At 49.5% G+C, this 26,419-nt stretch overlaps 9 protein-coding genes across 9 annotated transcripts; 5 read left to right on the top strand and 4 right to left on the bottom strand.

Annotated features, from left to right (window-relative positions):
• Positions 1-1,054: 1,054 nt before the first annotated feature.
• LTR84_012184 (uncharacterized protein) lies at positions 1,055-2,437 on the top strand (the record flags this gene model as incomplete). The annotated part of the gene is made up of 3 exons (XM_064855708.1): positions 1,055-1,109; positions 1,315-1,361; positions 1,487-2,437. 3 exons carry the CDS (start codon positions 1,055-1,057, stop codon positions 2,435-2,437), a joined length of 1,053 nt encoding a protein of 350 aa, XP_064708368.1.
• Positions 2,438-2,772: 335 nt separating this feature from the next.
• On the top strand, positions 2,773-4,066 carry LTR84_012185 (uncharacterized protein; the record flags this gene model as incomplete). The annotated part of the gene is made up of 2 exons (XM_064855709.1): positions 2,773-3,102; positions 3,182-4,066. The coding sequence occupies 2 exons, from the start codon at positions 2,773-2,775 to the stop codon at positions 4,064-4,066; spliced, it is 1,215 nt and encodes a 404-aa protein (XP_064708369.1).
• Positions 4,067-4,422: 356 nt separating this feature from the next.
• On the bottom strand, positions 4,423-6,573 carry LTR84_012186 (uncharacterized protein; the record flags this gene model as incomplete). Its single annotated transcript, XM_064855710.1, has 1 exon — positions 4,423-6,573. One exon carries the CDS (start codon positions 6,571-6,573, stop codon positions 4,423-4,425), a length of 2,151 nt encoding a protein of 716 aa, XP_064708370.1.
• A 2,295-nt stretch (positions 6,574-8,868) lies between these two features.
• LTR84_012187 (uncharacterized protein) lies at positions 8,869-11,421 on the top strand (the record flags this gene model as incomplete). The annotated part of the gene is made up of 1 exon (XM_064855711.1): positions 8,869-11,421. The coding sequence occupies one exon, from the start codon at positions 8,869-8,871 to the stop codon at positions 11,419-11,421; it is 2,553 nt and encodes an 850-aa protein (XP_064708371.1).
• Positions 11,422-12,698: 1,277 nt separating this feature from the next.
• LTR84_012188 (uncharacterized protein) lies at positions 12,699-13,865 on the top strand (the record flags this gene model as incomplete). The annotated part of the gene is made up of 2 exons (XM_064855712.1): positions 12,699-12,908; positions 12,960-13,865. 2 exons carry the CDS (start codon positions 12,699-12,701, stop codon positions 13,863-13,865), a joined length of 1,116 nt encoding a protein of 371 aa, XP_064708372.1.
• A 1,361-nt stretch (positions 13,866-15,226) lies between these two features.
• On the bottom strand, positions 15,227-16,449 carry LYS4_3 (mitochondrial Homoaconitase; the record flags this gene model as incomplete). The annotated part of the gene is made up of 3 exons (XM_064855713.1): positions 15,227-15,651; positions 15,708-16,364; positions 16,416-16,449. 3 exons carry the CDS (start codon positions 16,447-16,449, stop codon positions 15,227-15,229), a joined length of 1,116 nt encoding a protein of 371 aa, XP_064708373.1.
• A 762-nt stretch (positions 16,450-17,211) lies between these two features.
• LTR84_012190 (uncharacterized protein) lies at positions 17,212-21,450 on the bottom strand (the record flags this gene model as incomplete). Its single annotated transcript, XM_064855714.1, has 1 exon — positions 17,212-21,450. The coding sequence occupies one exon, from the start codon at positions 21,448-21,450 to the stop codon at positions 17,212-17,214; it is 4,239 nt and encodes a 1,412-aa protein (XP_064708374.1).
• Positions 21,451-22,909: 1,459 nt separating this feature from the next.
• LTR84_012191 (uncharacterized protein) lies at positions 22,910-24,211 on the bottom strand (the record flags this gene model as incomplete). Its single annotated transcript, XM_064855715.1, has 1 exon — positions 22,910-24,211. The coding sequence occupies one exon, from the start codon at positions 24,209-24,211 to the stop codon at positions 22,910-22,912; it is 1,302 nt and encodes a 433-aa protein (XP_064708375.1).
• Positions 24,212-25,381: 1,170 nt separating this feature from the next.
• Positions 25,382-26,274, top strand: LTR84_012192 (uncharacterized protein; the record flags this gene model as incomplete). Its single annotated transcript, XM_064855716.1, has 3 exons — positions 25,382-25,803; positions 25,853-26,193; positions 26,246-26,274. The coding sequence occupies 3 exons, from the start codon at positions 25,382-25,384 to the stop codon at positions 26,272-26,274; spliced, it is 792 nt and encodes a 263-aa protein (XP_064708376.1).
• Positions 26,275-26,419: the final 145 nt, after the last annotated feature.

Here is a 26,419-nt window from a genome sequence, read left to right on the forward strand (position 1 = left end):
GAAAAATAGCAACGGCCACAGTAGGTGTATGTGCGAGCGTCATGAAAGATACGAAGTAGCTCGGGCTATTGTAAGACATGGATCTGGCGGGTGCGGATATGCATATGCACGCTGCAGGGCGAGTTAAATTGATATGACAGCACAGATGCGAAAAGGCTGCGAATTGACAGGCGATAGCACCCACTGAGCGGTGAGGCTTAAAATTGGGAGGTGGTCTGTACCGAGGGAGGAATGCGAAGTCTTGAGGTTGCTGTGGTTTTTTCGGTGTCTGGTATTCAGGAACGACTTTGGCTTGGACTCGAGATGGATATTTGATTTTGGCTCCCCAAAAACCAGTCTGCAGTGGAGGAGATGCCAGTGCACGTCCTACTTGGAGGATGTTGAAAGGATCAGGGGAGTAAGAAGATGGAGTCAGCGAGAAGAGTTCTCCATAGTCGGTAGGCACGGTTCACCTTCAATAATGCCCAGTGACTGGGATGAGTTGGATGCCCCAGCCTCAGTTGGTCCTGGACGATGGGTATATTGCAAGTGTGTCAAGGAGGTCGCGTCTTTCTCGATCGCGTGGCACCGCAGTGGTAGTGACTCGTACAGTGGAACTGGCCGATGGAATTGCCTCCGCCACGAATTCTCCGACTGGTGGAGGGCTGGTCGCGAAATTAACGCGTCAATCTGAAGGCGACCAGGGGGTAGGGGGTGAACTTGAAGAAAGCCACGACCAGCTCAGAGACTCGGATGGCATCACTCCGCTGAGGCGCTGAGTCGCTGACTGTCTTCGTGACTCCGTCTTTGTGCTTCTGTCTCTCAATATTAATTTCTTTAGTCGATGAGGCGTGCATTTGATATGCGTGTCTTTCAATAAAGCCCTCTGTTGGCAATTCTTGTGTGAGACACGTGAGAAATTCCTCGTCATTTGGTCATTCGGTCATTTGAAGCCTCCTTTTCCAGTTACTGCCACCTCAGCTGCCGGTGCATCTCGATTCTCAACACCTGGTTAGACCTGTGGCCATCTCTTCTGCGACCCTTCTTGATACCTGAATTCCTTGTCCACGTATCAATGGCTCCCACTGAGCTGTTCAATCGGCTGAAGGAAACCTATTTTGGCCATGAGGGTACGTTGTCCAATTCATTGGTTGAGAAACCCCCTCATGCCCATGTCGTGAAACTAGTCCTCAGACGACCCTTTCCCCTCCACTTCAACCCTCCACCACTAGATTCAATCATGGTCTCATCAAGCCTGAGCCTGCTTCATACCTCGTACCTCTTCTTCGCTGTTATCGATAACCATTTGATATGCTGATACCAAAATCACCACAGAAAAAGACCAGCCTGTTATCTCTCCCACCACGGCAACCGCTCTCTCTGTACGTTGCTCACCTCTCACGATGGTCTTTCAGATGCGGTTTCATGCCTCTGGAGCTGCTCTTTGCAACATCAGTTGCATCGGCATGTGACAAATCTCAACGGTGCTGACCTGATCGGGGACTAGATCGCCGTTACACTTTTCTACGTCGTCCCATTCTATCTGTCAAGGGCGACCCGACCGTCGCCCTCTCTCAATCGGGATGCCCCTTCAGTCATCCGAGCTCGCATTCAGACCGTCACCTTGGCCTGTGTCGTCTCTTCTATAGCGACCCTCTATTTACTTGTTGTGACAGCCAAACTGACACCCATCCACTCGCTCCACTTCCTTGGCTGTTGGCCCCTCTCAATTCTCGATCTGGTCAAGTCTTGTGCATTGACACTCTTCCTCTACCTTGGACCCTTGTTTGAAAGGATCTGGATTGAACAGGATCTGTCCGACTTTCATGGCGGTCGAAAGGTAGTCGAGAGTTTGAGCAGTTGGCAAGGTTACCGCAACTTTGTCGCTGGCCCCGTCACTGAAGAGGTCATCTTTCGTTCGGTCTTGGTTCCTCTGCACCTCCTAGCCAAGATCTCGCCTACCAAAATCGTCTTCCTGACACCCTTGTACTTTGGCATCGCCCATGTGCATCATTTCTACGAATTCACATTGACCCATCCTCACACCCCGTTATTGCCCGCACTATTACGGTCGTTCTTCCAATTTGGATATACCACCCTGTTCGGCTGGTTTGCCGATTTCATCTTTCTTCGGACCGGATCTCTATATGCATGTATCATTATCCACTCTTTCTGCAATTGGGTTGGTCTACCTCGGTTTTGGGGCCGAGTGAAACGCAGGGAACAGCATCCTCTCTCCCCGGTCGCCATCAGGGGCAAAGATGATACCGATGCAATCCATGCACGTGGTGGAGATGGTGAACTAGGTCTGAAGTGGACAATAGCTTATTACACCTTGCTATTGACTGGGGTATATCTGTTTTATACTGGGTTGTGGCCCTTGACCATGTCGGACGCTGCTCTAGCCAAATTCTCCAGCCGTGTGACGGTGAAAGAGACTAAACGTTGGTTCTCATAGAACAGATTTGGTGGCAATGATATCATTCATATAGACAAGAAATCATCTCATATAGTGCCACGCCATGTGTGATTTCTAGGGGGAAGACAATAGTAACAACAATCTACCAATCGGCTGTTCACCATGATCGATAACAAGGCTGAACGCCGTTATGCAAGGCTGTGGCAGCCAAGACTCGCTACGTCATTCGGATTTCCTCCTTTGCTCACATTATCACGGACTGCGGCATCATTCAGTTCGTCGCACTCTGCTCCAGAACTAATTCCCCCAAATCACTTTCCGACAGGTCAGATCTTATCATACGACTCCGTCAACATCACCCTGGTCATGCCGAGATGAACAAGATATCCAAGCGGTGTCTGGCGACATCGGCACTCGGCAAACGTAGCCGCAACGTAACCCTCGCAACACCACCACCACCATTTCCCGTCATCCCAACATGCCCCTCGCCAACATGCCAATGCTCACCGACACCGGCAGATCTCGACATCGACCGAACGCGAGACCTCAACGGCTCCATGTCACCGTACGCGCAACACCTCCTCATTTCCACGGGCCGCAAAGACTGGACCAGCAGGATCGAAGACGAGCGTGACACGGCGCCGTGGGGACGCTTCACCGCGGAGATGAAAGCCATCTTAGGACGAGGGGGAGAATTCCACGATGTATTGTTCGCCTTTTGCGTTTTTCTGGTTGTTCCTGAAAGGAGACGCTGATACTCACACGAAGCCTATGCCCGAATAGCCATACAATAACATCCTCCTCAGCACCTCCTCATTCACTCCCTGGGCACAACCAGAACTACAACAACAACACAACCCCTCTTCTTCCAGGAGGGCGACCCAACCCCCACCAGATCCAGATCGAGGTCCAGAACCACAAATCGACGCCCTCCTCTTCCCAGCCTTCAAACACCTCCGCGGTCTAACCACGAGCCCAACGCTCCTCCAGACCCTCACACGAGCATACCTCCTCCCCACGACGCTGCACCCAATCCACGCGCCAGAGACACTCAGCACGTCCGCCCTGCGATCCAAAACCCGCGACGCCTCTCTCGCCAGCACCCTCCCCATCGGCGTCGCTGACATCACAACCCCGACCATCCTGATCTGCAGCCACGGCCAGCGCGACTCGCGGTGCGGCGTGCTCGGCCCGCTGCTGCAGCGCGAGTTCGCGACGTACATCGACCGCCGCCACCGCGAGATCCCGTCCGGGCTGGCGGCGGTTGCGGAGACCGGCGTGTTTACTGCGAGTGCATCGGAAGCGACGGCGACCGGGGGATCAGGAGGAGGAGGAGGAGGAGGAGCGCCGAATACTGACTCCAAGTCCCGAAGCCCAGTCCCAATCAACGTCGGCACGGTCTCGCACGTCGGCGGGCATAAATGGGCCGGGAACGTGATTGTGTATATCCCTCCGAACGCCGTGGTGGTCAATGCAGATGCAGGTGCAGGTGCAGATGTCACACCACAACAACAACCTCATCCGCTCGTCGGCAAAGGGATTTGGTACGGTCGCGTCGAGCCGCGGCATGTGCAGGGCATTGTCGAGGAGACGGTGCTGCGCGGCCGTGTCATTAAAGAGTTGTTTCGTGGGGGTGTTGATCGGGCTGGCAAGGTTATTAGATTATAAGATTCTATTGTCACGAATAGTCATGGGTCTACTAGGTGAGTCTTGGACCGTTTTAGATTTTGAGTAGTTGTATTCATACAGTATCGTGCATGGTGGAAGTGTCTCTCGCGTTGTGTGAGTATGGTTCTTGCTCCACCACCTTACCTGATCTCATCTCATGCCTATGTACAGCTCTTTCTCTGTCGTGCGCATGTCCATTCGTAATGTCGTCTCGTTCATGCACCGTGTCGCACACTCGAAATTCGATTCTTGATGTTTGAGTATCTTGACTCCCTCCATTCTATGAGCGCCAGCATGTCACGACAACACATAGTCGTGCTTCCTGCTAGGTAGTTGTCCCTCCCAAAGTTACCGGGTCAGTTCCATTGAATCCGCCGTCTCCTCACTTCTGGATCAGGGAAGTGTTCATCACCAAAGCCGTCATTATCGTCTTCGAGTTCATCACTGTCCCACTCATCTTCCTGATCGTCAAGCGCGAGCTGGAGAAATCTTTCGAGCCCCTGCGCAAAACCTGGATTGTTGCCTTGTCCTGGAGCAGCTAGAGGTAACCCACCGGGCAAAGGCTGACCCTCAGCATTGACAACATTGTGATTTGCATCTTGGGCAGGAGCGAGTACCGGTGCTTGGACTGGTGGTTGAACCGGTTGGACTGCTGCAAGTCGTGCTTCTTGATTCGGCACTTGTCTATTGGCTCGGGCTGGTTCATTGCGCATGGCGCGTTGCCGATTGCCCTGCTGACCACCACCACGACGTCCACGGGGTCGACGTGGTGGATTGGGTGCCGCTGGTGGCGCAGGTACAGGCAGAGCATGTGCCCGTTCAGGTAATAGAAATCTCTGTGCATTGTGACCTCCACGACCTCCAAAATTGACAATTTCGATATGTCTCTCACGATTTCGTCGGATATCTGGTGCCGGCTCTTCATCAGATGTATCATCGTCTCGGACGAACTGTGCAAGTTCAAACTCGATATCTTCTACTCCTTCTGCTGGAACACCATTTTCGGCACCAGGTTGCTCCTGATCTTCTTGTGCTTGTATAGCGGCTTCCCAATTGATCCGGAAGTGTGCTTCAACATCAACGTCCTCTCCATCACCGGCCTCCAGAACCCAAAGCCTCTGGTAACATGGGCTATTAACGTCATTGAAATGTCGATAAGGGTTGTCGGCCAAGAGATAGCTGGAGCAAAGATAGCAGAAATGCGTCTTACAATTGCCACAAATCATGTGGTTACAACCCAATGTCTTTTGTGCGCGGACATTGCAAGTGGGACAGGGTGTTGAGTATTTCTGAATATACGAAGCAGAGGCAGCTTCTTCTTGACTAAGCTCTGCAAGGCTGCGAGGGTTACATTGTCCGAATTCGCCATGCCATCCTTTTCGACAGACACAGCAAAAAGCAAAGTCACAATCCTCGCAGACACACAAGCGTTGAGACTTGGGGAGGGTTTCGAGATTATCGGGAATCGGTGGCTCATCCTCTGAGTCAGAGTCTGAATCCAATACTGAATCACTCATTGGATCGACAGGTTTAGGGTGTCTCTTGGTTCGAGCAGCGCCCTGACACCACTGCCGAGGACAATAGATTGTGTTTTTGTCAGCCTCCAACCGCTTCTTACGTTTGAGTCGTACATATCGTTGAATAAGCTCTTGGTCAATTGGAATTTGAAGAAGTTCACTGGGGTTCAGGGTCCGATCTTGCTTTCGTCTCTTTGAAGGTCGGGTGTCGCCTTCTGCTGCAGGTAATGCATTCTTCCCACAATCAGGAGACAAGCATTTGATACTGTCGACATCACCCTCGGTGATGCAACTCTTGAAAAAGTCCTGCAGGCAGGCGATGCAGAAAACATGGCCACACAAGGTAAGTTTGTGACAATTGACACCTTTCTTGGGTTCCAAGCAGATGCCACAATCAAATGTCTCTCGCTCGAAATGCAGTTGTTTGGTCTTGAGGTCAAAATCCAAGAGTTCCAATCTTAAGGTACTTGATAACGACAAGTTGGGACCCGCCAATCTAAACGCACTTTCCGCCTCTTCCTGTAGATGGACAATGTATGTGTACAAAACGAGATCTTTACCTACCTCTTCCCACAACCTCGAAACATCCTCACTCAATCTTTTCAGAGTAGACTCTGGGAGCCAGGGTGGAGAAACAGAGAGCGAGACATTTGGGGATTTGGTAGTTGGATAGCCCTCTGGAAGGGTGATTCGTAGAGTGACAGGAGGCAAATGACACAGATTGTGGGAGTCAAGCTGGACAAGTTGTTGGACTCGAGGTCTCTCATTCAAGTTATCCTGCTCTTGTTCAGCCGAAGTAGGAGGAGTCAATGGTGCACCATCTGTGGCCGGTCGAAAGAGGATGCGAAGAGGTTCGATTGGAGTTACAGGCAAATCAAGAGTCGCAGTGTAGGGATCATTGGGATCCGCAACAAGCTCGGGAAAGATGGAGGCGACAGATGAGAGTTCTTCGCTTCTTTCGTCCTCGCTGACATTGCTGTTGTCGTTCATGCTGAGGTGTGTGAAAGAGAGAGGTGGTGTTGGAGATGGAGAAATCGTAGTCACAGGGCATTGATGTCTGTACGCAGACTGCGGACAAAATTCCTGTACTAGTAATAGATCAATGTTTGCATGGCTGACAATAAGAAAACCTCAATTGAAGCAGATTGTTTAGAAGGAGGCAATCAAGACAAAGCGAATGAATCAAGCCTGAGAAGGTCACCGAAGATCAGTGGTGCGCATGGTCGGTCGAATCCTCACAGAAAAGCTCGGTGGCGTTACTTCTGGACCCAGCTATGAGTTTGACAAACAGACAAAAATGACGAGAGTGCGCGGAAGGCAAAGAATCAATAGATGCATAAAGATGGCCACCAGTGAGTCATTAGGGGTGTATATGTTGAATGATATATACCTAGATTAAAAGAAAGCAAATTTGGGCAACCGAAATGCATTGGCGGGTGGGCAGTTGCTGATGAGGTAATGCACATTATTGAACAATCAAAAATGGAAGTTGCCACCAAGTCACCCTCGACCCTCTCGCCTCCTTCTCGTACAGCCTCGTCTTGTCGCAGCCAGGTGTTACATCTGTACCCATCCCTTCATCTCTGATTATTCCACCGTCCATCTGCTCCTCCATCTACTACTTGAATCATCATGGATGATCCTGCTCTCGCTTCATTGTCATTGACGCATGTCCGATATGTACTGTCCCCTTCACCTCCAGAGGCCACATGCAATAAGCAATATACTCACGTTGACAGAATCCTGATGATCCCTTGTCATATTTATCAGCATGGCTAGCTTTAGTCCCACAAGGGCTTTGTGTGGTCTACGTTACTCTCATCTGGGCTTCCCGAGAAGTGGAAATCTTCCTCATGTTTGCAGGACAAATGAGCTGTGAAGCTCTCAATTTTGCCCTCAAACGGCTCATTCGTGAAGAGCGGCCTAAACGTCAGTCTTTTGTTCCTCTCCAATCCTGCCACGTATTGACAGCGACAAGAAATGTTTGGTAAAGGCTATGGTATGCCTTCATCACATGCTCAATTTGTGGCTTTCTTTGCTGTATCTCTCACTCTATTTCTACTGGTACGGCATGTGCCAAATCATTCAACAAGCTATTCACCGTCAACATTTCAAGAAAGACTATTACTGGCTTTGTTGGCATGTTGTTGCTCAGGCGCTGTTGCGGCAAGTCGTGTTTATCTGAACTATCACACACCTAAACAGGTGCTGGTCGGAGTAGGTGCTGGAATTGCTTTTGCCCTGGCATGGTTCGTGTTGACGACCTTCTTGCATCAATCTGGTGTCATCGACTGGCTTTTGGAAACTCCAGTGTCCCGGCATCTGAGAGTGAGGAATCTAATCACAACTGAGGATATTCAAGACGCTGGGTGGGGTCGATGGGAGGCTCGCCGGAAAGCGAGGAAGGACACTCCGAGAAATGGATCTAGCAAGAAGCGTCGGTGAAGGAAGATTAGAGGGACGGAGTTGTTGAGTATTCCATATTATGGACTCTCGCAGGCTCCTCAGCTTCAGTGTACAGCTGGAAAGACTTCTTAGGAGCATATGATCTGCAATGACTTAGTGATCCTGTGAACATAGCTGTCTTCTGCTCAAGTCATAAACTCTACGCCGGCTGGCAAGGCGCTGGACCTTCTATTTGACATGGAGGTTCACTTAAGGTCAAGGAATGAGGCTTGAGATGTAGTGCCGCGTAACAGGAGTCGAAGTAATTCTTCAACTAGACCCTTAGCGGCAGGCCTGGAGTGTGGCTTGATGCACTCTGCAACTCTTAGCCCGGGGGCCACTACCAAATGACTCCTACTTGTAACCCCAACCAATAATGCCATGACCAGGCATAATTAAAAAATCGACACGCAAGCCTTGTGACACCATCCTTCCCGCTTTTCTTAATTGTGTATGGTTTAAATGTTTGCAAAGACCGTCCTCGCGCTTGAGCCATTCGATGAGGTCCAGGCACCCACCAGGTTTATCCTTCTACAACTCTGAGAGCTATGAGGGCCTACAGCTTAACACACAGCCGCCACTCCTAGTGACTAACTACAATCTTTGGTAGGAGAGTTGGCGCTACCGTCGATTACGCCTCACAACGGAGTCATCAGAATAGAATGTGGGGAGCAAGATAATCTCTGATTCGATCGAGGATCCCTCGGGCTCCCTCAATTTATACACAAAAGAACCTCGACTTTTCACCTTGGACAATGCCTTGTGCGCCTAATACTTCTCACCATTTCCTTTGTTCAAAGAAGTGTTAGAATGTTAGTCCACGCCAGTTCCTCATCGACCATGAGGGCCCTATTGGCGGGCCTCTGCTATTTTGCTTGTGTTGCCATTGGAGCGTCTTTTCTGGGAGCCTCGATAATCGGCGTCTTCACATTACAAGCAACAAAGCAAAAGATAACACCCGCAAAAAAGAGGCAGAAAGTCGCGATATGTTTGAGTGCCCTCATAGCCGTGGTTTACATTGTGCAAAGCACCTTGTTCGTCTCAGATAATCTACGCAATCGCCAAGACTTCCATCCGCAGAGGATGGTTGTTTATCATCTACTACAATCGCTGACGTGGGCCACACTGTTCTTGTCCTTGTTGGACAGCACTGCGCCTCAATGGGGACCCTTCACAAGTGCATGGACAACGGCACTGATGATCGAATTCCTCATCACTGTTCTATCGGTCTTGACAGGCAGCAAGGCTGACAAGCCAAGATGTATCAGCCTCGCCTTACAATGCGCCCGAATCGTCCTTCTGGTGCTCTTATCAGCACTGGGGTTTTCGATTATCTTGACAAGGAAGGAAACGGCGAGCGAGGATGAGACGCAGCCACTGATTCCTGCACAGTCTGATTCTGAAACCGCTTCTCACACTGGGGTGGATCGTTCCTATCACGGTACAGAGGTTGATGTCGAGTCGGATCCCGCAGAAAATGACAGTAAAGATGAGCCTGACGATGAAGACTCGGAATCGGCAGAATTCTGGGGTGAGGAGCGGAAGAAGAAAATCAAACAAGAAGGAGGGTGGACCAAATACCTGAAGGAGTACATGATCTTCTTACCATATATCTGGCCGACTGATCGCAAATTTCAACTCTACTTCGTTGTCTTGGGCGCCAATATCCTGGCGGAACGGGCGTTGAATGTTTTGTATCCCCGACAATTTGGGATTGTCATCGACAAACTTTATGAATCAGCGTCCACCGGGCACATACCGTGGAAAGACGTGGCCATTCTTGGTCTTCTGCGATTGTTGACGTCAGGGTCGTCAGGGCTTTCGGTTCTGAACCAGATGCTGGAAACTAGACTCGAAAACTGGTCTTATCAGAAACTGAACGGGGCAGCATTCGATCATGTGATGGGTCTATCAATGAGCTTCCACGACGGGAAGGACTCAGGAGAGGTGATCCGAGCGGTTGAACAGGCTGGATCAATAAATTCTCTGCTCCGGACAGTGGTGTTGGACACGTCACCGGTCCTATTGGATCTCGTCATTGCCTCCTGGTATCTCACCTTCCTTCTGGATGCCTATGCGGTTGTAATTGTGGTTTTCGTTGGATTGTCCTTTATCTTCGTGACTCACTACATCACGGCAGTGCTGAAGAAATCCCGAAGAGAGTCTGCGGTCAACAGTCGAGCCGAGAGCCGCATGCTGTACGAGATGGTGAGCAATTGGGCAACCGTGTCATACTTCAACCGACGAAAGTATGAGCAAGCGCAACTGGCGCAGACCATCAAAAATGCCACTTTGGCAACTCAGTGGAACAACGACGTGGGACTGTTTCTATTTGCTGCTCAAGAGTTGTGTCAAGTTTTCGGGAGGTTTCTCGTGACGATTTTGGCTGCATATCGCATTGCTTATGGTGTTATACCGGTGGGGAATTTCGTGGCGATCGAGTCATATTGGGACACCATCACCTGGCCTCTGTGGACGCTGGGCCACAGCTATCGCCGGTTGGCCTCGGATTTGATCGATGCAGAAAGGTTGTTGGAGCTCTTCAAAAAGCGGTCTGAAATTCAAGATGGGCCGCTCACATTGTCAGACGCACCGGGTGCTGGTAAGATCGAGTTCTCGAAAGTGTTCTTCGGATATCACAAAGGTCGAAATGTGCTTGAAAATTTCTCTTTTGCAGCCGAACCCGGACAAACGATTGCTCTTGTGGGAGAAACAGGATCTGGGAAATCAACGACACTCAAGATCTTGATGAGATTCTATGATGTGACTTCGGGGAGCATTACGATTGATGGACATGACCTTCGCGAATTCACCGTACACTCGTTGAGAGAGATGTTTGGATTTGTTCCACAGAATGCAGCATTATTCAACACGTCGATTCTCGAAAACGTCAGGTATGGACGCTTGGAGGCCTCTGACGAGGAGGTGTATGAAGCGTGCCGAGCAGCAGCCATCCACGAGAGAATTGTTTCCTTTCCGCAAGGATACAGCACGAAAGTGGGTGAGAGAGGGGTCAAAGTGTCGGGGGGTGAGCTACAGAGAATCGCAATCGCACGAGTGATGCTCAAGAACCCTTCGATCGTTCTGCTGGACGAGGCCACCTCGGCACTGGACACTCACACCGAGAGTAAGATTCAAGAGGCATTGAAGAACCTGACAGCAGGTCGCACGACCATTGTGATTGCACATCGATTGTCAACGGTGACGAGTGCGGATCAGATCCTGGTGGTTGATAAAGGTAACATTGTGGAGAGAGGATCGCACAAGGAGCTGTTGCTGTTAGGGGGGAGATATGTAGGCCTATGGGAGAAACAGACGATGGTCAGTCCCCGGTCGGAGACGGTGACAGACGAGGAAACGGAAGAGGGGAATCTATCAAGGTCGATGATATGAGGACCATAGATTATGGGGTACATCAACCTTAGATACCAAGTGCTGTAATACTAACGATGGTGATCTCGACGGGAGACAGGGAATTCAGGAACGAATACCCACCTACGAGTAGATACAGAATACCGCGTACTTGCATGGTTAGAGAGCAAACACACCAAGATCTTCTGATCAAAAGCTTTGATAAGGAGAAGACCAAATCAGGGGGGCCATAGTGGAGCTCGCTGGGGCTTTGTGAGCGCTGAGGTCATCAAAGTACTTACCCAATCAGGGCCACATGGGAACTCGTACGAGGACGGAAGTCATGGCCAGCATCAATCCGAGATCACTTTTGGGGGATGGTGAAGTTGGCTGGTCACTATCATTGGAGAGTTGAGACGAGATTGATGGCAGTCAGTATAGACTGTAGAGTACTTCGCCTATTGATCGTGATGAGGGAGTCTCAGACTAGGATGCTGCTGTGAATAAAGAAATGTGCACAAAGCCAGCATATTCTCCAGAGGAGTACGTACTTGGATGAGATTTGCAGCCTTGGCTCACTAGTGAATGTTGTTGATGTGCTCACGCATTCGCATTCGGACATAGTTGCCGTACAATGCAACGCCACCATGTTGCCAGTGATTGAAAGTCCGAAGCGAGTGGGCTCCCACTTGCACCAAATCAAGTCATGGGATTGGGGGGGGGCACCAGGTACTTCGTACTACGTAAAGCTTATCAGTGAGGACCCCCTGGTCCTTTTCCTGAACTTGGTAAACAATGGGGCCTAATGACCTCTGGTCCAGGGGACGGTCGTGACGGTCGTGTGCACAATTAACCTCCCAAGGCTCCGCGGGTTGCCAAAGAGCCGCTTCAGGCGGGCAGGCGGGCCCCTAACTTAAAAATAATACCTGTCCGGCTTCCGTCAGCATCCGCAGCCGCATCGCCCGGCCACTTGAGTTGTACCTCGTAATCACTTGCACTGCACTGCACTGGACTGCCTTCAAACTGCAATCATCACTTTCATGGCTCTCCGGCCTGGCCTTGTTTCATTACAGAACAAGGCCATGCCATGACACTGCATTTGGCAGACACTGCATCAGCAAGGCCACATTCTCAACTACTGTACCGAGTAACCGTACCACAACCTCCTTCCACCTGCTCCTCCCTCACTTCCCTCTCCTCCTCTTATCTCCCTGACCTCTGATCTTTCTGTCATATTCTTTGTATACAGTTGTTTCTTTTCTTTTCCTTCACCACCAATCATCCGTCTCCTGTGCTTGTCCTTCTCATTTGTTGCCTCAATGTACCTCTCCTCAGCGCTGGTCGCCACCAGTGCCTTCGCCCTCCATACCGCAGCCTTCCTTATACCACTCGAGGTCTCCAATGCCGTTGAGCTTGGTAGGCCCCCCTTCCTCAATGGTCCTAGCGAATTCGAACTCGATTGCCCTGGATGTCCTTTCTTTGGCGTCGAGGACACAGCAGAAGTACAATATGATATCGAGAACAAGATTGTGGGCATACGGAAACTGTCCTGCATCAACACATGCTAATGCTTTTCACAGCTACTTGACTTCGCTCTAGATACCACCGACGGCTTGACCATCAATGGGGATGCTCTTCCCACCCCTTTCTCAAAAGATCCCGTGCTCTCATTCCGCCTTACCGCCCCTCAAATTCGAGTGCAAGATGGACAAAAAACATCACCCCTCCATCTGGACTTCGCTTGGGCAGAGCGAGAGCTTAGCCCTTCCAATCGCATGCCTAAACATGGCCATGGATTTTCCATGTTCCAATTTGAACTGACCATTACTGCCCTCAATGGACATCCAGTCAAGGTCGACACTGTTCTTGTTCACGTCCTGCGTCTCTTCAACAAGAAAACGAAAATTGTCAAGATCTCTACAATCCCCTTCAACGATACTCCTGGAGCCACCACTTGTGATACTTCCTCCAAGTGGTCGATTTGCCGCATCCGAGCCATAATCGCTGCTCGTATCCAGGCTATGCTCAATGCTGCTAAAACACACACCCAAGCCGCCAAAGGATGGGTCAAGGGTCAAGGCAAAGGCTGCCCCGGCAAATTTGGTCATCCAGGAGGTCATAGAGGTGGCCCACCATTCATGCACCATGAACACGGCCAGGCGAGTCAGGGAGGACACCATTATCACCACAATCACAATGCTCACAGGTTCGGCCGCTTGCTTCATCAAGTCCTCCGATTCTTCGTTATTCCCGCTCTTCTTGGGGTCATTGGAGGTTTGATGGCAAGTGCAATTGGCATGCTCGTTGGTCAATTTCTTGTCTTCTTATGGATCCGTTTCCACCGTGGTGGTCGTCGAGGAAATGTCCGTGCCGTCGAAATCGTCATTGAAGATGATGAGAAAGACGCATTGATCATCGACGGTGAAATTAATCCTCCTCAATATGAAGATGTTGAGGCCTCTGTCGATGAGGGCGAAAAGAAGTGATTTTCAAGATATGGATCTGATTCCCTTGCGTTTGCAACCTCCAGCACGCAAGGATTTGGAAAAGGAAACACACAAAATATATCCTACAATTCATGAGATACCCAAAGCATTGCAGGTGTTGATATCGAGGGATCCCGTCATTGGGGCCGGGGTGGTGACAGGGACACGAAATGAGGTCGACCGGGGCGTGATGGAAATTTCAAACGGTCTGCATTCAACTTTAGTTCAGGTTGTTCACGGTACTGTGTTTGAACCTGGAACCAGAGATTGAACATGTAGGTAGCACTACAACTTTGGACTCTTCTTCCAGGTTGGCTTGGTACGGTTTATTTAAGGTATATGAATAACAAAATAATTCCATTAACTTTACTTGGTTCGCTCCAAAGACTCGAGATTAGATGGTGCAAGGTAGATTCATCAGAGGAGGGGGGAGCTGGTTTCAATTGCACAGCAACGAATGGGTCTCCCTTTCCTGTTGGATGGCAACAAGGCGCTTCGCGAATCAGGGAGGCACTGTGACATGGACCGACAGGACCCAAAATGACCACGCCCATGATAAACGGTGCGATATTGGGGCCGACTCAGGTACGGCGTGCCACGGTCTGAACCGTAGAATGCTTTGTATCTTGCCGGGCGAGCTGGGCGATAGAGTTCAGTGCTTGATGGCAATGTGCCATTGAGCCTGTTCGACTCCGTCACATATATAATATGCCAGAGGCAAGTGGACACGACTTCGTGATGATGAGGCCGGAGATAGTGGATCGGAGAGCTTCAAAACCGATGACGAGGATGTAGAGGTAGATGTTGAGAGAGAGAGGCACATAGCCCGATTCTAGTATCTGCGCTGAGACGGCCCAGTACTTTTGACAGAAATATTGAGGATCCTACCAAGGGGCAACCCCAGGACACTGATCAGGATCGGCATCAAGGCGTCGAGAACCACGAGAGCGAAGACGAAGCTGAGATGTCGACACAAGCGATCGTCTTGTCTCTCAAAGTCGAGGGTCAGCTATCAGAGAAGTCCACACAAGGGGATGATTATGAGGAGCTGACTAGGGCTATAGCAATGTCTCCAGGAAGAAGGGTTTCCGGACCACCTGAGCCACCCCGCCCCGTCTTCCAACGCCCGCTGCTCTATCACTTTGCTGTCTCAAGACAGACCGCCAGTTTCTCCTGCAATTCATGGTGTGGTAGCAAACCAAGGACTAAAAACCCTGCAGGGTAAGCGTGCCCCAGTGGAATGAAGGAGAGCTCAATTCTTTCCTTTACTCAATATGCACCAAGAGTCGAAATCGGTAAACGTCCACATTCATCGACATAATCGATGAATCCGCTCGCCAAAAAAACCCATCTCCCCTGGGTTATAACTCGCTCTTTGGTAAAGTAGAAACCTTCTCTTGCATCAGCTTCTCTGCGCGGGCCCATACAGGGTTGCTTTTCCAATTCTTGAGCTCCAATAAATGGGGCAACAGGTCATGACTGAAGGCCTCACTTGCCTCCCTGGGCAACAAACTTGGTAAATGATCAATGCTAATAACGCTAAGCGCCGGTTCGCCCTTGACCTCGACAGAAACAGTAGGTTCATCGAAGGTGGTCGCTACCGTGTAGATAGGGATCGGGTTATTTGGATTTGTGGTGTCGGCGGAAACATCACAGACCACGGACAGCTTGCGACTCGGTGTATCGAGCGATGGCAGATCGACAAAGTTGGGGATCTTGGTGTTGAGGTAAATGCAGTTGATGAAGATGTCGCTCTCAACTATTTCCGGAAAGGGCCCACCCTTCGCTATTGCGTCTGTTAGCCATTCCAAATTTCACTTTACTCGGACCGTGATTTCTGACCTGTCTCTGCCATATCCCACTTGAGGACGTTCTCGGTTGGGACACCAGCTTTCAAGCATAGGTCAACTGCACCACTGCCACAACGCCCTAAGGCTCCAATGATAAGCACTCTTGGTGCCCTGCCGGTCTTCTCGGCTCCTTGTGCGACAGCCTTCTTGACGTCGGTCGTCAAAGCGTCAACGTTGGGATACGATGACACAGATGGAAGTGGCCGGTCGGGATTGTTGATCTGCCACGCCCAGTTCATGACAGCTAAAGCTGCACCAGCAAAACCAGCGTGATACCCAAATGCTGCTACCCTCCTTCCGCTCGCGTCGGTCAAGAATTCGAGGTCCAAGAGCACCCCATTTCCTCGGACAAATCTGCCAAGAACCTTCTCCCACCCTGCCTGTTGCTTATAACAGTGGGCAAATTGGACATGTACATGCTCAAGGGGGAATGTCTCGACTGGTAGCTCCTTGAGGCCAATGATGATGTGGTCCTTTGGGGCATCACGCCACGTATTCTCCGGTATTAATGTGGCTCCAACATTCTCGTATTCCTCGTCGTCGAAGATTCTTTGAGGGCTCCGCTCAACAAGAACCTGGTATCCCGCAGCAATGAGTGCTTTTGTGGTCGTGGGAGTCAGGGCGGCTCGGTGCTCAAGCAACTTTCCAACTAGAAGAACATCAGCGAATGTGCGCGGCTAGAGAGATAGGTAGACATTACGTTCTGACCGTAGATGCAAAGTAGTTGGTGCCATTTTCGTTTGGTGGGCCTTTTTCAATCGCTCGACTTCAACAGTCTGAATTGATTTCCCCAGGTTTCGTCCAAAAAAAATTGTATATCCTAATGCAACAGTTTTGTACGGGGAATCATTGCCGACCTTTGAGCAAACCGCCTACGGTGCGGCACAGGGAACCCTTCCCAAAACCCCTTCTCTCGAAGTCGCATTGGGAAAGTATTCCTCTCTACAGCTCGCTATTTACCCAAAACGAAAAGCATTATAACCGCCTTCAAATGTCAATTGAAAATCCACTGATCGTAAATTTCTGTAACCTTTTCCCGCAGGGCTTCCCGAGAGAGTTGTACGAGGATTCGCAAGAAGAATTTCCCAATATTCACCTCATCGGCAAGCCTTACGCAAGCTGCATACCGAGGTTGCGGGTTGCGGCGAATATTTTAGCGGCTTCTTTATGGTACATCTCTAGGCCTTGATGGGATGCGTGATGGATCGAATGGACTCTCTTTGCGCGACCCGGAGACTTGATCGTGATGCCAGGACGAAAGCGTACGAGGGGCTCCATGTAGTAGTATATAGTATACGGAATTGGCAGTGATATCGCTATGCGATGCGCTATGAGGATACAAGACGAGAGACACGGAACGTGGAAAGAGGATGGATGCTCGGGCTGCACATACAACAATTGTTTCTGGGTCAATTGCCCTGCGAAGGATGTTCATCTTTACCATCACTAGTTTTACTAGTTGGGACTTATGTAGCCGTGTCTGAGTAGTACTGCACTCAACCCCTTATCTTCGACTGAATCCGCTCCTCAACAGTGAATCGGAAAATATCCCACCAGCGTTGCAGCCACGGCGAGAGCCCGATATAGCCCGGTCCTACGTTGGCGTAGCGGTCCGGCTCTGCCATGGACCAGGCGGGCATGATCTGCTCGTCTGCGGGGTTGAGATGTCTGTTGTTGTTTATTTGGCGGTATCGAGCGGTTGCGTCGTAGGATGGTGATGATGATTGTTGTGATTGTGATTGTGGTTGTGGTTGTGCTTGGAGATGTGAGGAACCGGATGGGGTGCATGGCACACATGCTGCAGCCACGGTCTCCTTCACTGTCTGGTGCTTGGTCTCGGTCTGAGTTTTAGTTTCTGTCACGGTAGATTTCTGGATGTCCGTGACTGTGATCACTTTGGTCCTCCCCGAAGCTGATGTCGGTTCTGTGCATAATAGCGATATCTGTTTTGTCACGGTGAAGCTGATGGGTAGAGTTTTCGTAGACGTTCTTGTGAAGGTATTCGTAATCGTCGATGTGTGGTTTCGCACCCACGGTAGGAGAATGTGTTCGACCTCTGTAGATGTCACTGTCTTTTCTTGGACTTCTGTCGTAGTGCTCGTGCAATCAGTCTCGGTAGTGGTTTCGGTACAGGTTTCATTAGAGGTCTCCATGTGATGTTGTATCACAGATATCTCAGCCTGTTCAATCTCGGTATATGTGATTGTCTTGTGCTTCGTATTCGATATCGTGGTCCAGTATGTTTCCGTGATTGGTTCACTTGGTCCTTCCATGGTGAAGAAATTGACACTCTCGGTGACTTCAGAGAATATTGGTGCCATGTGAGGTCTTCCAATCCATGGTAGGATGGCCCGATCGTTTTTGACGACTGGGTCCCAGGCAGTTTCTGCATCTGCTCTGGTAGATTCTCGCTTGTCTTTCTCTCCTACGTACGCGGCTAAAGATGTATTCATCATCAAATCTGACTCCATCGATCCGAAGCCTTTGGTTGGCATGTAACCAAATATTGACGCCAACAGGATGAGGCAAGTGACTATGTTCCACATAATCTTTGTCCAAGCCCAATAGGATAGCCTTCGTTGCTCAGCGACGGAAACATCCTGTTGAAAGTCACCCCAGTCAGTGACTGGTGTGACACACTGCGTATAATGGGTATAGAATTCGTTGAATTTGTGGAGGCTCGGCAATGGACGATCGAATATAGCGGGCAGCCATGCTCCTACTTCAGGGATAGATTCCAGACTCGCGATCGATTCTCTTTGATAATCCTTAGCTGCTTCCTTTGCCTTGTTTGAATGTGTATATTTCTTCAGGAACGCAAAATGCTTAGTGGGATTTGAACTGCGTCGCCTTGCCATTGTCATGAATTTTGAAGTTGAAGGATGTCTCTGATCATTTTGCAGAGGTGCTTGAATAGAAGTGTCTCCACTCATCTGCCTCTCATTACGGTCTTCATCAGAGTTTGCCGTAGTAATAGGACTTGCCGTAGAGATAGGGCTTGCGACAGAACGTGGACTTGACACGGAATGAACAGTTGCCATAGAACGAACAGAACGTGGGCTTGTCCCATCGTTAGGACTTGCCGCAGAAGGAAGACTTGCCGTAGACACAGGACTCGCAGCAACAGGTTTCGCACTAATGCTCCCCACAGGGAATGGCTTGACAGAAATGCTCTTCGCAGCGGCACGCAGTGCAGGGGTTGGGCTGCCAGTTACCAGGCGGAGAGCAAGAGGGCTCGGAGCAACAGGACTGCCCGACGAACTAAAACTCATCGCGTCTGATCTTGGGGTGCTGATAGAAGTCGCCGCAGTAGATGGAGATGCTTTGCAATCAAGCGAGCTGCCCAGACTGAAAAGAGATGTCGACTCATCATCATCATCATCATCATAATAATAATCGTCGCACGTTGGAGAGGGAATATCTGTAATCTGTGGCGTGTAATAAACTTGCACGATATGATCATATATGCTCTTCAACACCATTGATGTCATGCTGCTGGTAGAGTTCCGTTTCTTGTAACGACTAGACACAAACTCGGGTTCTGGGAATGATGGGCTGGAATCACAACTTGAAAGGGTTCGCACAGGACTGAACTCCAACGTGCTCGGAGTTGTTTTGTGTGGTGTGGATACTGCTGAGTCGTCATGTTGCTGCGTGGGAAAATCAATTAAGAACTTCTTCAGACTTCTACCGACGAACTCCCCCGATGAGTTTGAACCTGATCGAAATTCCTCTGCCTCATTCTTTGCCATGTTGAAATCCGACATTACCGAAGATTGCTCGGTTTTCTGTGTCGTAAAGGACGTGGGTGAAATGACGAATTGCGATGATCTCCTTCTCGTGCTGCCCGTGTCGTGGTAGGAAACACTACTACTTGTTGCTTCCATATGTTTTGCCTCAGTGGGAGATGCAACGAACGGATCGCCAATCGCCAATCCCAAGGCAAATCTGTTCGAATCTGGGGTCCAGGAAAGACTCGTGAATTTGGAGTACCGTTGTGCGAATGATCTACGACGCGTCGTTGGACTGGCTTCCCTGGATCCTGGAACATCTTTATTCGAATATACGGTCCAGGATGGGTTCTGAGGCATGGAATATCTTTCTGTAAATGATCGAAGGTACCTTGTTGGGTTGGTCTCGCTTGATTTCAGTCCATTTGTGGATGCTTGAGATGGCTCTGTATCTGACTCTGAAGAGCCTGTAGATGCTTGAGATGACTCCTTATCTGATTCATCGGAAAAGCTGCCGTCTATGGTTTCTAACGGGCTATGAATCATAGTTCCTCTGCGAGACATATAAGGAGGCCGATAACGTACACTGCTGGGCCGTCTTCCGGGTTGAAGAGTATGAATGGTCTTCGATCGAGACCGCTGACTCAGAGATGGTTTGATAGGGTCTATGCCTAGTTGAATAGCAAACACAACATCTCCTAGTGAAATGTTGAATGTCTTTAGCCCTCTTATACCACTGTACGGAGACATAGGCACAGGTATATGTGCAGACATAGCTGCGGACATGGGCAAGCTTGCGAGGGTGGCAAAGCTACCGCGATGAGAATTGGATAGAGTTTGCATAAAATCCCCAAGAGTCTGGGTTTCGTACACTGGAACAGCCGATGACGCAGATGCGTGCCGGGTTCTCGACATTGCAAATTGTTGTTCGAGTGTGTCGTATAGCATTAAATGCTCAAGGTCTTGCTTCACTTGATAATCTCTTGCCCGAGTAATATAAGAAAACAGCCGTTCATTGTCGCCCGCTGCTACTTCGTGCATTTTCAGCCTCTTTTGAAGATCTGTGTTCGTTTTACGTAGAAACTCCACCTGAATCCTGAGCTGTTGGCATTCGTTTCGGACACCCGTGAGATATTCGTCTGTGTTCTCCAAGACTTTGATTTGTTGGTCGTTCATTCTTGTGCACTCTGAAATCTCAGCCTTGAGCTTGAATACGGCATCAGCATGAGTCTTGATTAGGTCTTCATTCTTCTCAAGAACGAAGGCCAGATCCTTTTCGGCCTGTGCGTGGGCTTCGGAAAGTAGCGCATTCTCCATTTTCAGTTCGTGAACTTCACTCTTTTGTTTCGATATCATTTCTCTTATATCGCCAGCCTCAGATTCGAGATTGGTCAAGAACTTCTCGAGATCATGCTTGTGCCTTGAGAGATGCCGGATCTTGGCCCGTAATACTTTTGTTTCCTCGGTTCTAACATTTGCTGTATCTTCGTCCGAATCTGTGTCAGATGTTTGAGTTATCCCATCAGTCATTCTCGGTTTTAGATTGCTGACGGGAACCTCTTGTCTGAGATTCTTGGGACTGATCTCTTCATCATCGTCATTGTCATCTTCATGGAAGTCAGACGCGGTTGCAAATATCTGTTGGACTTTGGAAATGTCTTCCAGAATTTCAAGTGGCGAGACAACCCGGGATGGTGCAGAGTAGTCAATGTTCGAAAATCTGGGATTCTCCATCGGAGAACTCAGATCGAGGGTTCGGGTTTCTTCTATAGTCGATTTTGGTGCTTGAGAATATTTTCTCTCTCGGTTTCTCGAACTCGGTGGTCGTAATCGCCCAGGAGTTAGTGTGGGAGACTTCAACTCCAAACCAGCTCCATACCCAGAGATCGAGTCCCTGTCGTGCCTAAACCGAGCTGGATTATCGTCGGGTACGCTTGAATCTGGTGTTTGAGGTCGAGCTGGCCGATCTTGCTCCATGTTTGAGTGTTCAGAATCGGACTGCATGCTGATATTTTGTTGTTTGTTAGAAGACCAATAGTGTTTTTGTGTTGTTTTCAATGTCCTTGATCAGCTTGAGGGATTGGGCAAGTTTAATATATCAATGCTCCTTGTCAGGTGAATGAGCAGACCACAACATGTTTCTCCTTGTTCTCAGATTCGCCGTGGCAGGAGTACGGGTATACACCGGTGCAAGTGCTTAGGGGTGAATTGCTACCTGATTGAGTCTTTGAGAACACGGTTGAAGGTGTAGGTTTGAACCTGTGATAGCGAAATGACCATTGGAGAAGGACGAGGATGCCAATGTACCAGCCGTGATCAGGCTGTGGTGTGGAACTCCGTGTTCGGAAGCTTTGTCGCAAAGGAACAAAGACATGACTGTAGACGCACAGGCCACTTGAATAAGTCACATTCCTCTCACTTCGAATGCAGCTAACACTTACGATGCGTTCTTGTTCAGGGATTAATCAGATGAATCAATCCGTCCTTCAAACCGTATGGTGGAATTGAAGTAGAGAAGGCTAGTCAATAAGAAAGTCGAATAAGTTGACACTCTTCTCGGCGGCGAAGGTGAAGATCATCAATTCGCATTGTGTCAAAATGAATGAGACCGCCAATCGACCCGCGGTCGGATTTCTTTTACCACTGTCTCAATACTGAGCAACGTGGTTCCACTTCTCGCAGAAGCTGAATAGCTTGTGAAGATGAATACCAAGGAGGGCTTCTGATACCGTGAGGTTGAGGGGGTTGTTAGCAATTCTGAGGCTTGAACACTGGGAACATTATCCAGGAATCAAATCTGAGCGCGATCAAGGATTGACTTGTGAATATAATCTGGAATGCTATGTTGCAATTACGGCAATAAGCCGAAGAAGCTTCCTAAACTCTCTGAGATCTTCGCGCGCACGGGAATTTCTCGAATCTGTGTTCGCCGAAAAGGCTCGGTTTGTGAATGATTCACAAATAGAAGTAACGGAACGATGAGTTTAGCTTGATGCTAAACTCACCAAGGTAGTCTCCCGAACAAGCAAGTGTCACACCCATGCGACAAGTGACTTAGGTAAATGGCCCCCAATTTCGACCGCCGTACTGCGCAGGAGTTGTCTGCGAGGATCTGTTGGTGAGGGCCATTCATTCATCCATATGACACAAGGCTGGTTTCGCATTCTCATGACCGGATGCTTGTTAAACATAGTGAAGGGGCACAAGTTGATTCTCCAACTATGGTAAATGACCGAAGGAGTTAGTGTACATTTCACCATATCTCAACATAAATATACATGGCATGCCACAAGACACCCACATTTTAGTGCATGTGTCGTGGATCGTGCGCCCGCGCCATGGACCACACAGGAGTGTCACATTCCATACGTTGGACACAATCCCACTTACAGAGTCATAGAAAGGGGGTCAGCTCACGAAATCATTTATCGAGTGAATTTGCGCTTCTGCACCATCCTTTTGATTACGAGGCAACCTGTCTCTCGTCGCGACATGGAACTTGGACCACTTCCTGTTTGCCCTTCTCGTCGACCACCAAGGCAGACAATTTGCCCCCACGAACACAATTACTATCCAATCCTTTGGTATATTTGTTGATTTGCAATCCTTTCTTGGCATCGTGGCCGTAGATTATGGTTGTGGGCTTCACAGCTGACTTCCATTTCCCCGAATCTCGTAAATCAGCAAGATGTTGTTGGGCTGGAGCGAGTTGTTGGTGCTTCTTCCATAGGACATACCATGGAATACTGCCTTCCTTTTCGTGCAACTTCGATGGAACGTGAGTCTTGAGATCGACGATTCGCATATTCATGACTGACGCAGGGTCTTGATCCTCTAGCGCAAGGCCGGGAACAAGGCCAGCGTGTACGACCACAGCCTCACCTCCAAAAGCCTTCAATTCACCGACCCGGAGAATGACTGGGCAGGCTTTGAGATATGCGAGTTGATCTGCACTGAGTGACAAGGCCAGTTTTCGTTCTGGACTATCAGCTTTGAAGGACTCTGCCTCATGGCCCAGATCGATACCGTTTCCAGGACCTTTATTCGATCTGAGTGACGTTGCCTTGAGATCCTCGGCAACCAAGAGGAGCCTATCTTCATGATTGCCGCGAACACAAGATGCTTTGCAGCCACGAAGGATATCGATAACTCCTGCAGTGTCAGGTCCTTTCATGACAATGTCTCCGGTGGCTATCAGATGATCCGTCGCAGGATTGAAATGTGCCGCCTTCAACAAATCTTCAAGTTCGTCTTTACATCCATGGATATCTCCAATAAATATAAGCCTCTTCTTAGCCTCCACGCCTTTGTGTTGCTTTCTTTTGGACGAACCCGGGAGGAGCGCAGGGTCGAGGTCTTGAAGGTGGATCATGTTGGGAAAATGGGGTCGGACGTTCGTTCCAAATATGCCAGTGGTTGAAGTGGTTGTATTGGCAATTAATGAAGTCCACACGGCCGTCTCTTCCTCAACAAATGGTTCAATGATCCTCGTGAGAAGGAAGAAGGCAGAGAGTGACAGTACTATTATCAAGAGCAGAAGTCTTCTAAACTTGGGTGCTCTGACAACAGCGAGGAATCGGTCGAAGTATGACTCGACTTGATCGAGAAATTCATGGTCTTTGAGGGCGGCAAGGTAGGCAGGATTGCTGTCGTCGGGATTGTTGTATTTGGGATTATCTCGCCATTCATTAATGCAGTTGTCCGTCAGTGGTTTGCGCAGTCTTTGGCCTGGATATGGGCTTGCTGGCAAAGGACTTTCGGGCATTTTATCCGTCACTTCCGTCGACTAGTTACCTCTCAATAGAGGACCAATCTCGAGGATGTTGCCAACCATCGATTTCATACAGAGGCAGGATAAAGCAGACACGATGGGTAAGTGACGGGAGATAAAGAGCTTTGAGTAAGCCGTCAAACGTGAATCATTTACAGAGGAAGGGCAGAAGCAACCCCCAGGCAATCGGGAGGCCCATCGCCCAGTGCTGCCAGGACAATGGCCCGGAATTCGGAGTCCGCCAAGGGAGAATTTGCAAAAGGACTCAGATTCTGATTTCGCCAAGAGCTCTATTTATTGATCGTGTCTTGTATCATATATCTCACATCTTTGGTGCATATCCAGAGTACCGAGTAATCACTAAGTCCGACCCTTCTCTATCTGTTCTCAATCTAGTGAGCAATGGTACATCGGAAATTCAAAACAGCTAGAAACCAGCATCAATACTACTCGGACCAACTGCTGAGGCTTTTAACACAGTCCAGAACGAGACGTTCTATCCAGCTCGGGTTCTTCTTTGAGCCTCAGAGGTACAAGGTGCTTCTGGCGGCAAGATTCAGTGGCCTTCATGGGGATCCAAGAACATGAACAATTCTAGACCTATTGACTTCCCGTGAGATGCTTAAGACAACGATGGATCCCTTCACTCCAGTCGTGAAACTTCTTCCCAACTGCTTCCTCGAATACTTTCTATACTTTGCTACTATCCTAACGCATCTATTAGCATCTCCTTACCTGGCATATAGTATAAAAAGAGAATTCCAGCTGCTTGTGGCTACTAGTGGTGAGTGAAGGGTCAGTAAGAAAGCACGAGCTCGAGATCGTTACTTCATGTTCCCCATCTGTTTTACCCTTTCCAACCGATCAAAAACTTTTCGGACTCCTGTAATTTTCGAGAACAGGCTGTCGCATGGTCGGAGACTCCCTTATGCTGAAGTAGGGACGGCTGAGGGCTGCTCTCCCTCTTACCACTTTGGCTACCCCGCCCAAAAATCGGTGTTGAGGCTGAGCTGTCAACAAGCCACGCAAGGCGCTTTTGGACAACCAGGCTACGAGGTGTCTTTCCTCCACTTTCAAACATTCAAATCCCGTGAGACGACCGAACCATTCTTTTATCAAGCCAAAAAGCAGTAAGCGCTCAGGGCGTCGTAGCCGGTCGGCATCATGGCAGAGGTTCTGGGTGCGGTGTCGAGCATTGTGACGCTGCTGGACCTTGCAGGCAAGGTCATCGAATACCTCAAATCCGCCAGCCATGCTGATGATGATCGGAGCCGTCTCAGAGATGAGATTAGCAGCTCAGTTGCCGTCTTGATGATGCTCAAGGCTCGCCTCAGCCCAACCTCGCCGCATGTGACATCTTTGCAGACCACAAAAACCCTCGCGGCTCCTGGAGGCCCTTTGGAGCAATACAAATCAGATCTGCAAACGGTTGCTAGCAAAATTGTACCCAGCGTCGGCACAGGTCGTCTCAAAGTTACCGTCGACAAATTAGCATGGCCATTCAAAACGACCGAGATCAAAGCGCTAATAGCATCTTTGAATCGACAGAAAACCCTGTTCAACCTTGCTCTTCAGGATGACCACTTGTAAGTCTTATTGACGCCATTAAAACCGAGTGAGTCTGACTGTGCCAAGGTCAATTTCGCTTGCTCTTCAAGGCAGCACAGATGCGCTAGGAGCAAAAATCGACAATGTCACCAATGACCTGGACAATGTCAAACAGGGGCAAAAAGGTATGGTGCACATTGCCAACTCGACCGACTGGCCTGAACTGACGGTCCCAGTCCAGACGGAGGCACAGGCGCTTGAAGAAAAACGGCGCATCGAGGAATGGCTATCGCCCTTGAACTTCTGGATCACGCAAGACGACACGCTACGTCGACGGCACAAGGATACAGGTGGCTGGGTATTTGATGCACTGGAGTTCAGGACTTGGATTGATTCACCTGGCAATATGCTGTGGTGTCCTGGCGTTGGTAAGTTCTGCCATCAAGTTTCCCGGGAGAGCATTGCTAACACGCCGTACAGCGGGAGCTGGTAAAACTGTCATCGCGTAAGTTGAGGTGTTAGATGTGAAAATACGGCCCCAGTGCTTCCCGCGGCGCTTTCGAAGCTAGAGCGCTGATCTTTCGAACTATAGTGCGATCGTTGTCGATCACTTGCAGCGAACATATTCCACCCAGGATACTGCTGTACTTTGCG

The sequence above is a fragment of the Exophiala bonariae genome (assembly GCF_035927105.1).
Source record: "Exophiala bonariae strain CCFEE 5792 chromosome Unknown scaffold_7, whole genome shotgun sequence".
Lineage (NCBI taxonomy): Eukaryota > Fungi > Ascomycota > Eurotiomycetes > Chaetothyriales > Herpotrichiellaceae > Exophiala > Exophiala bonariae.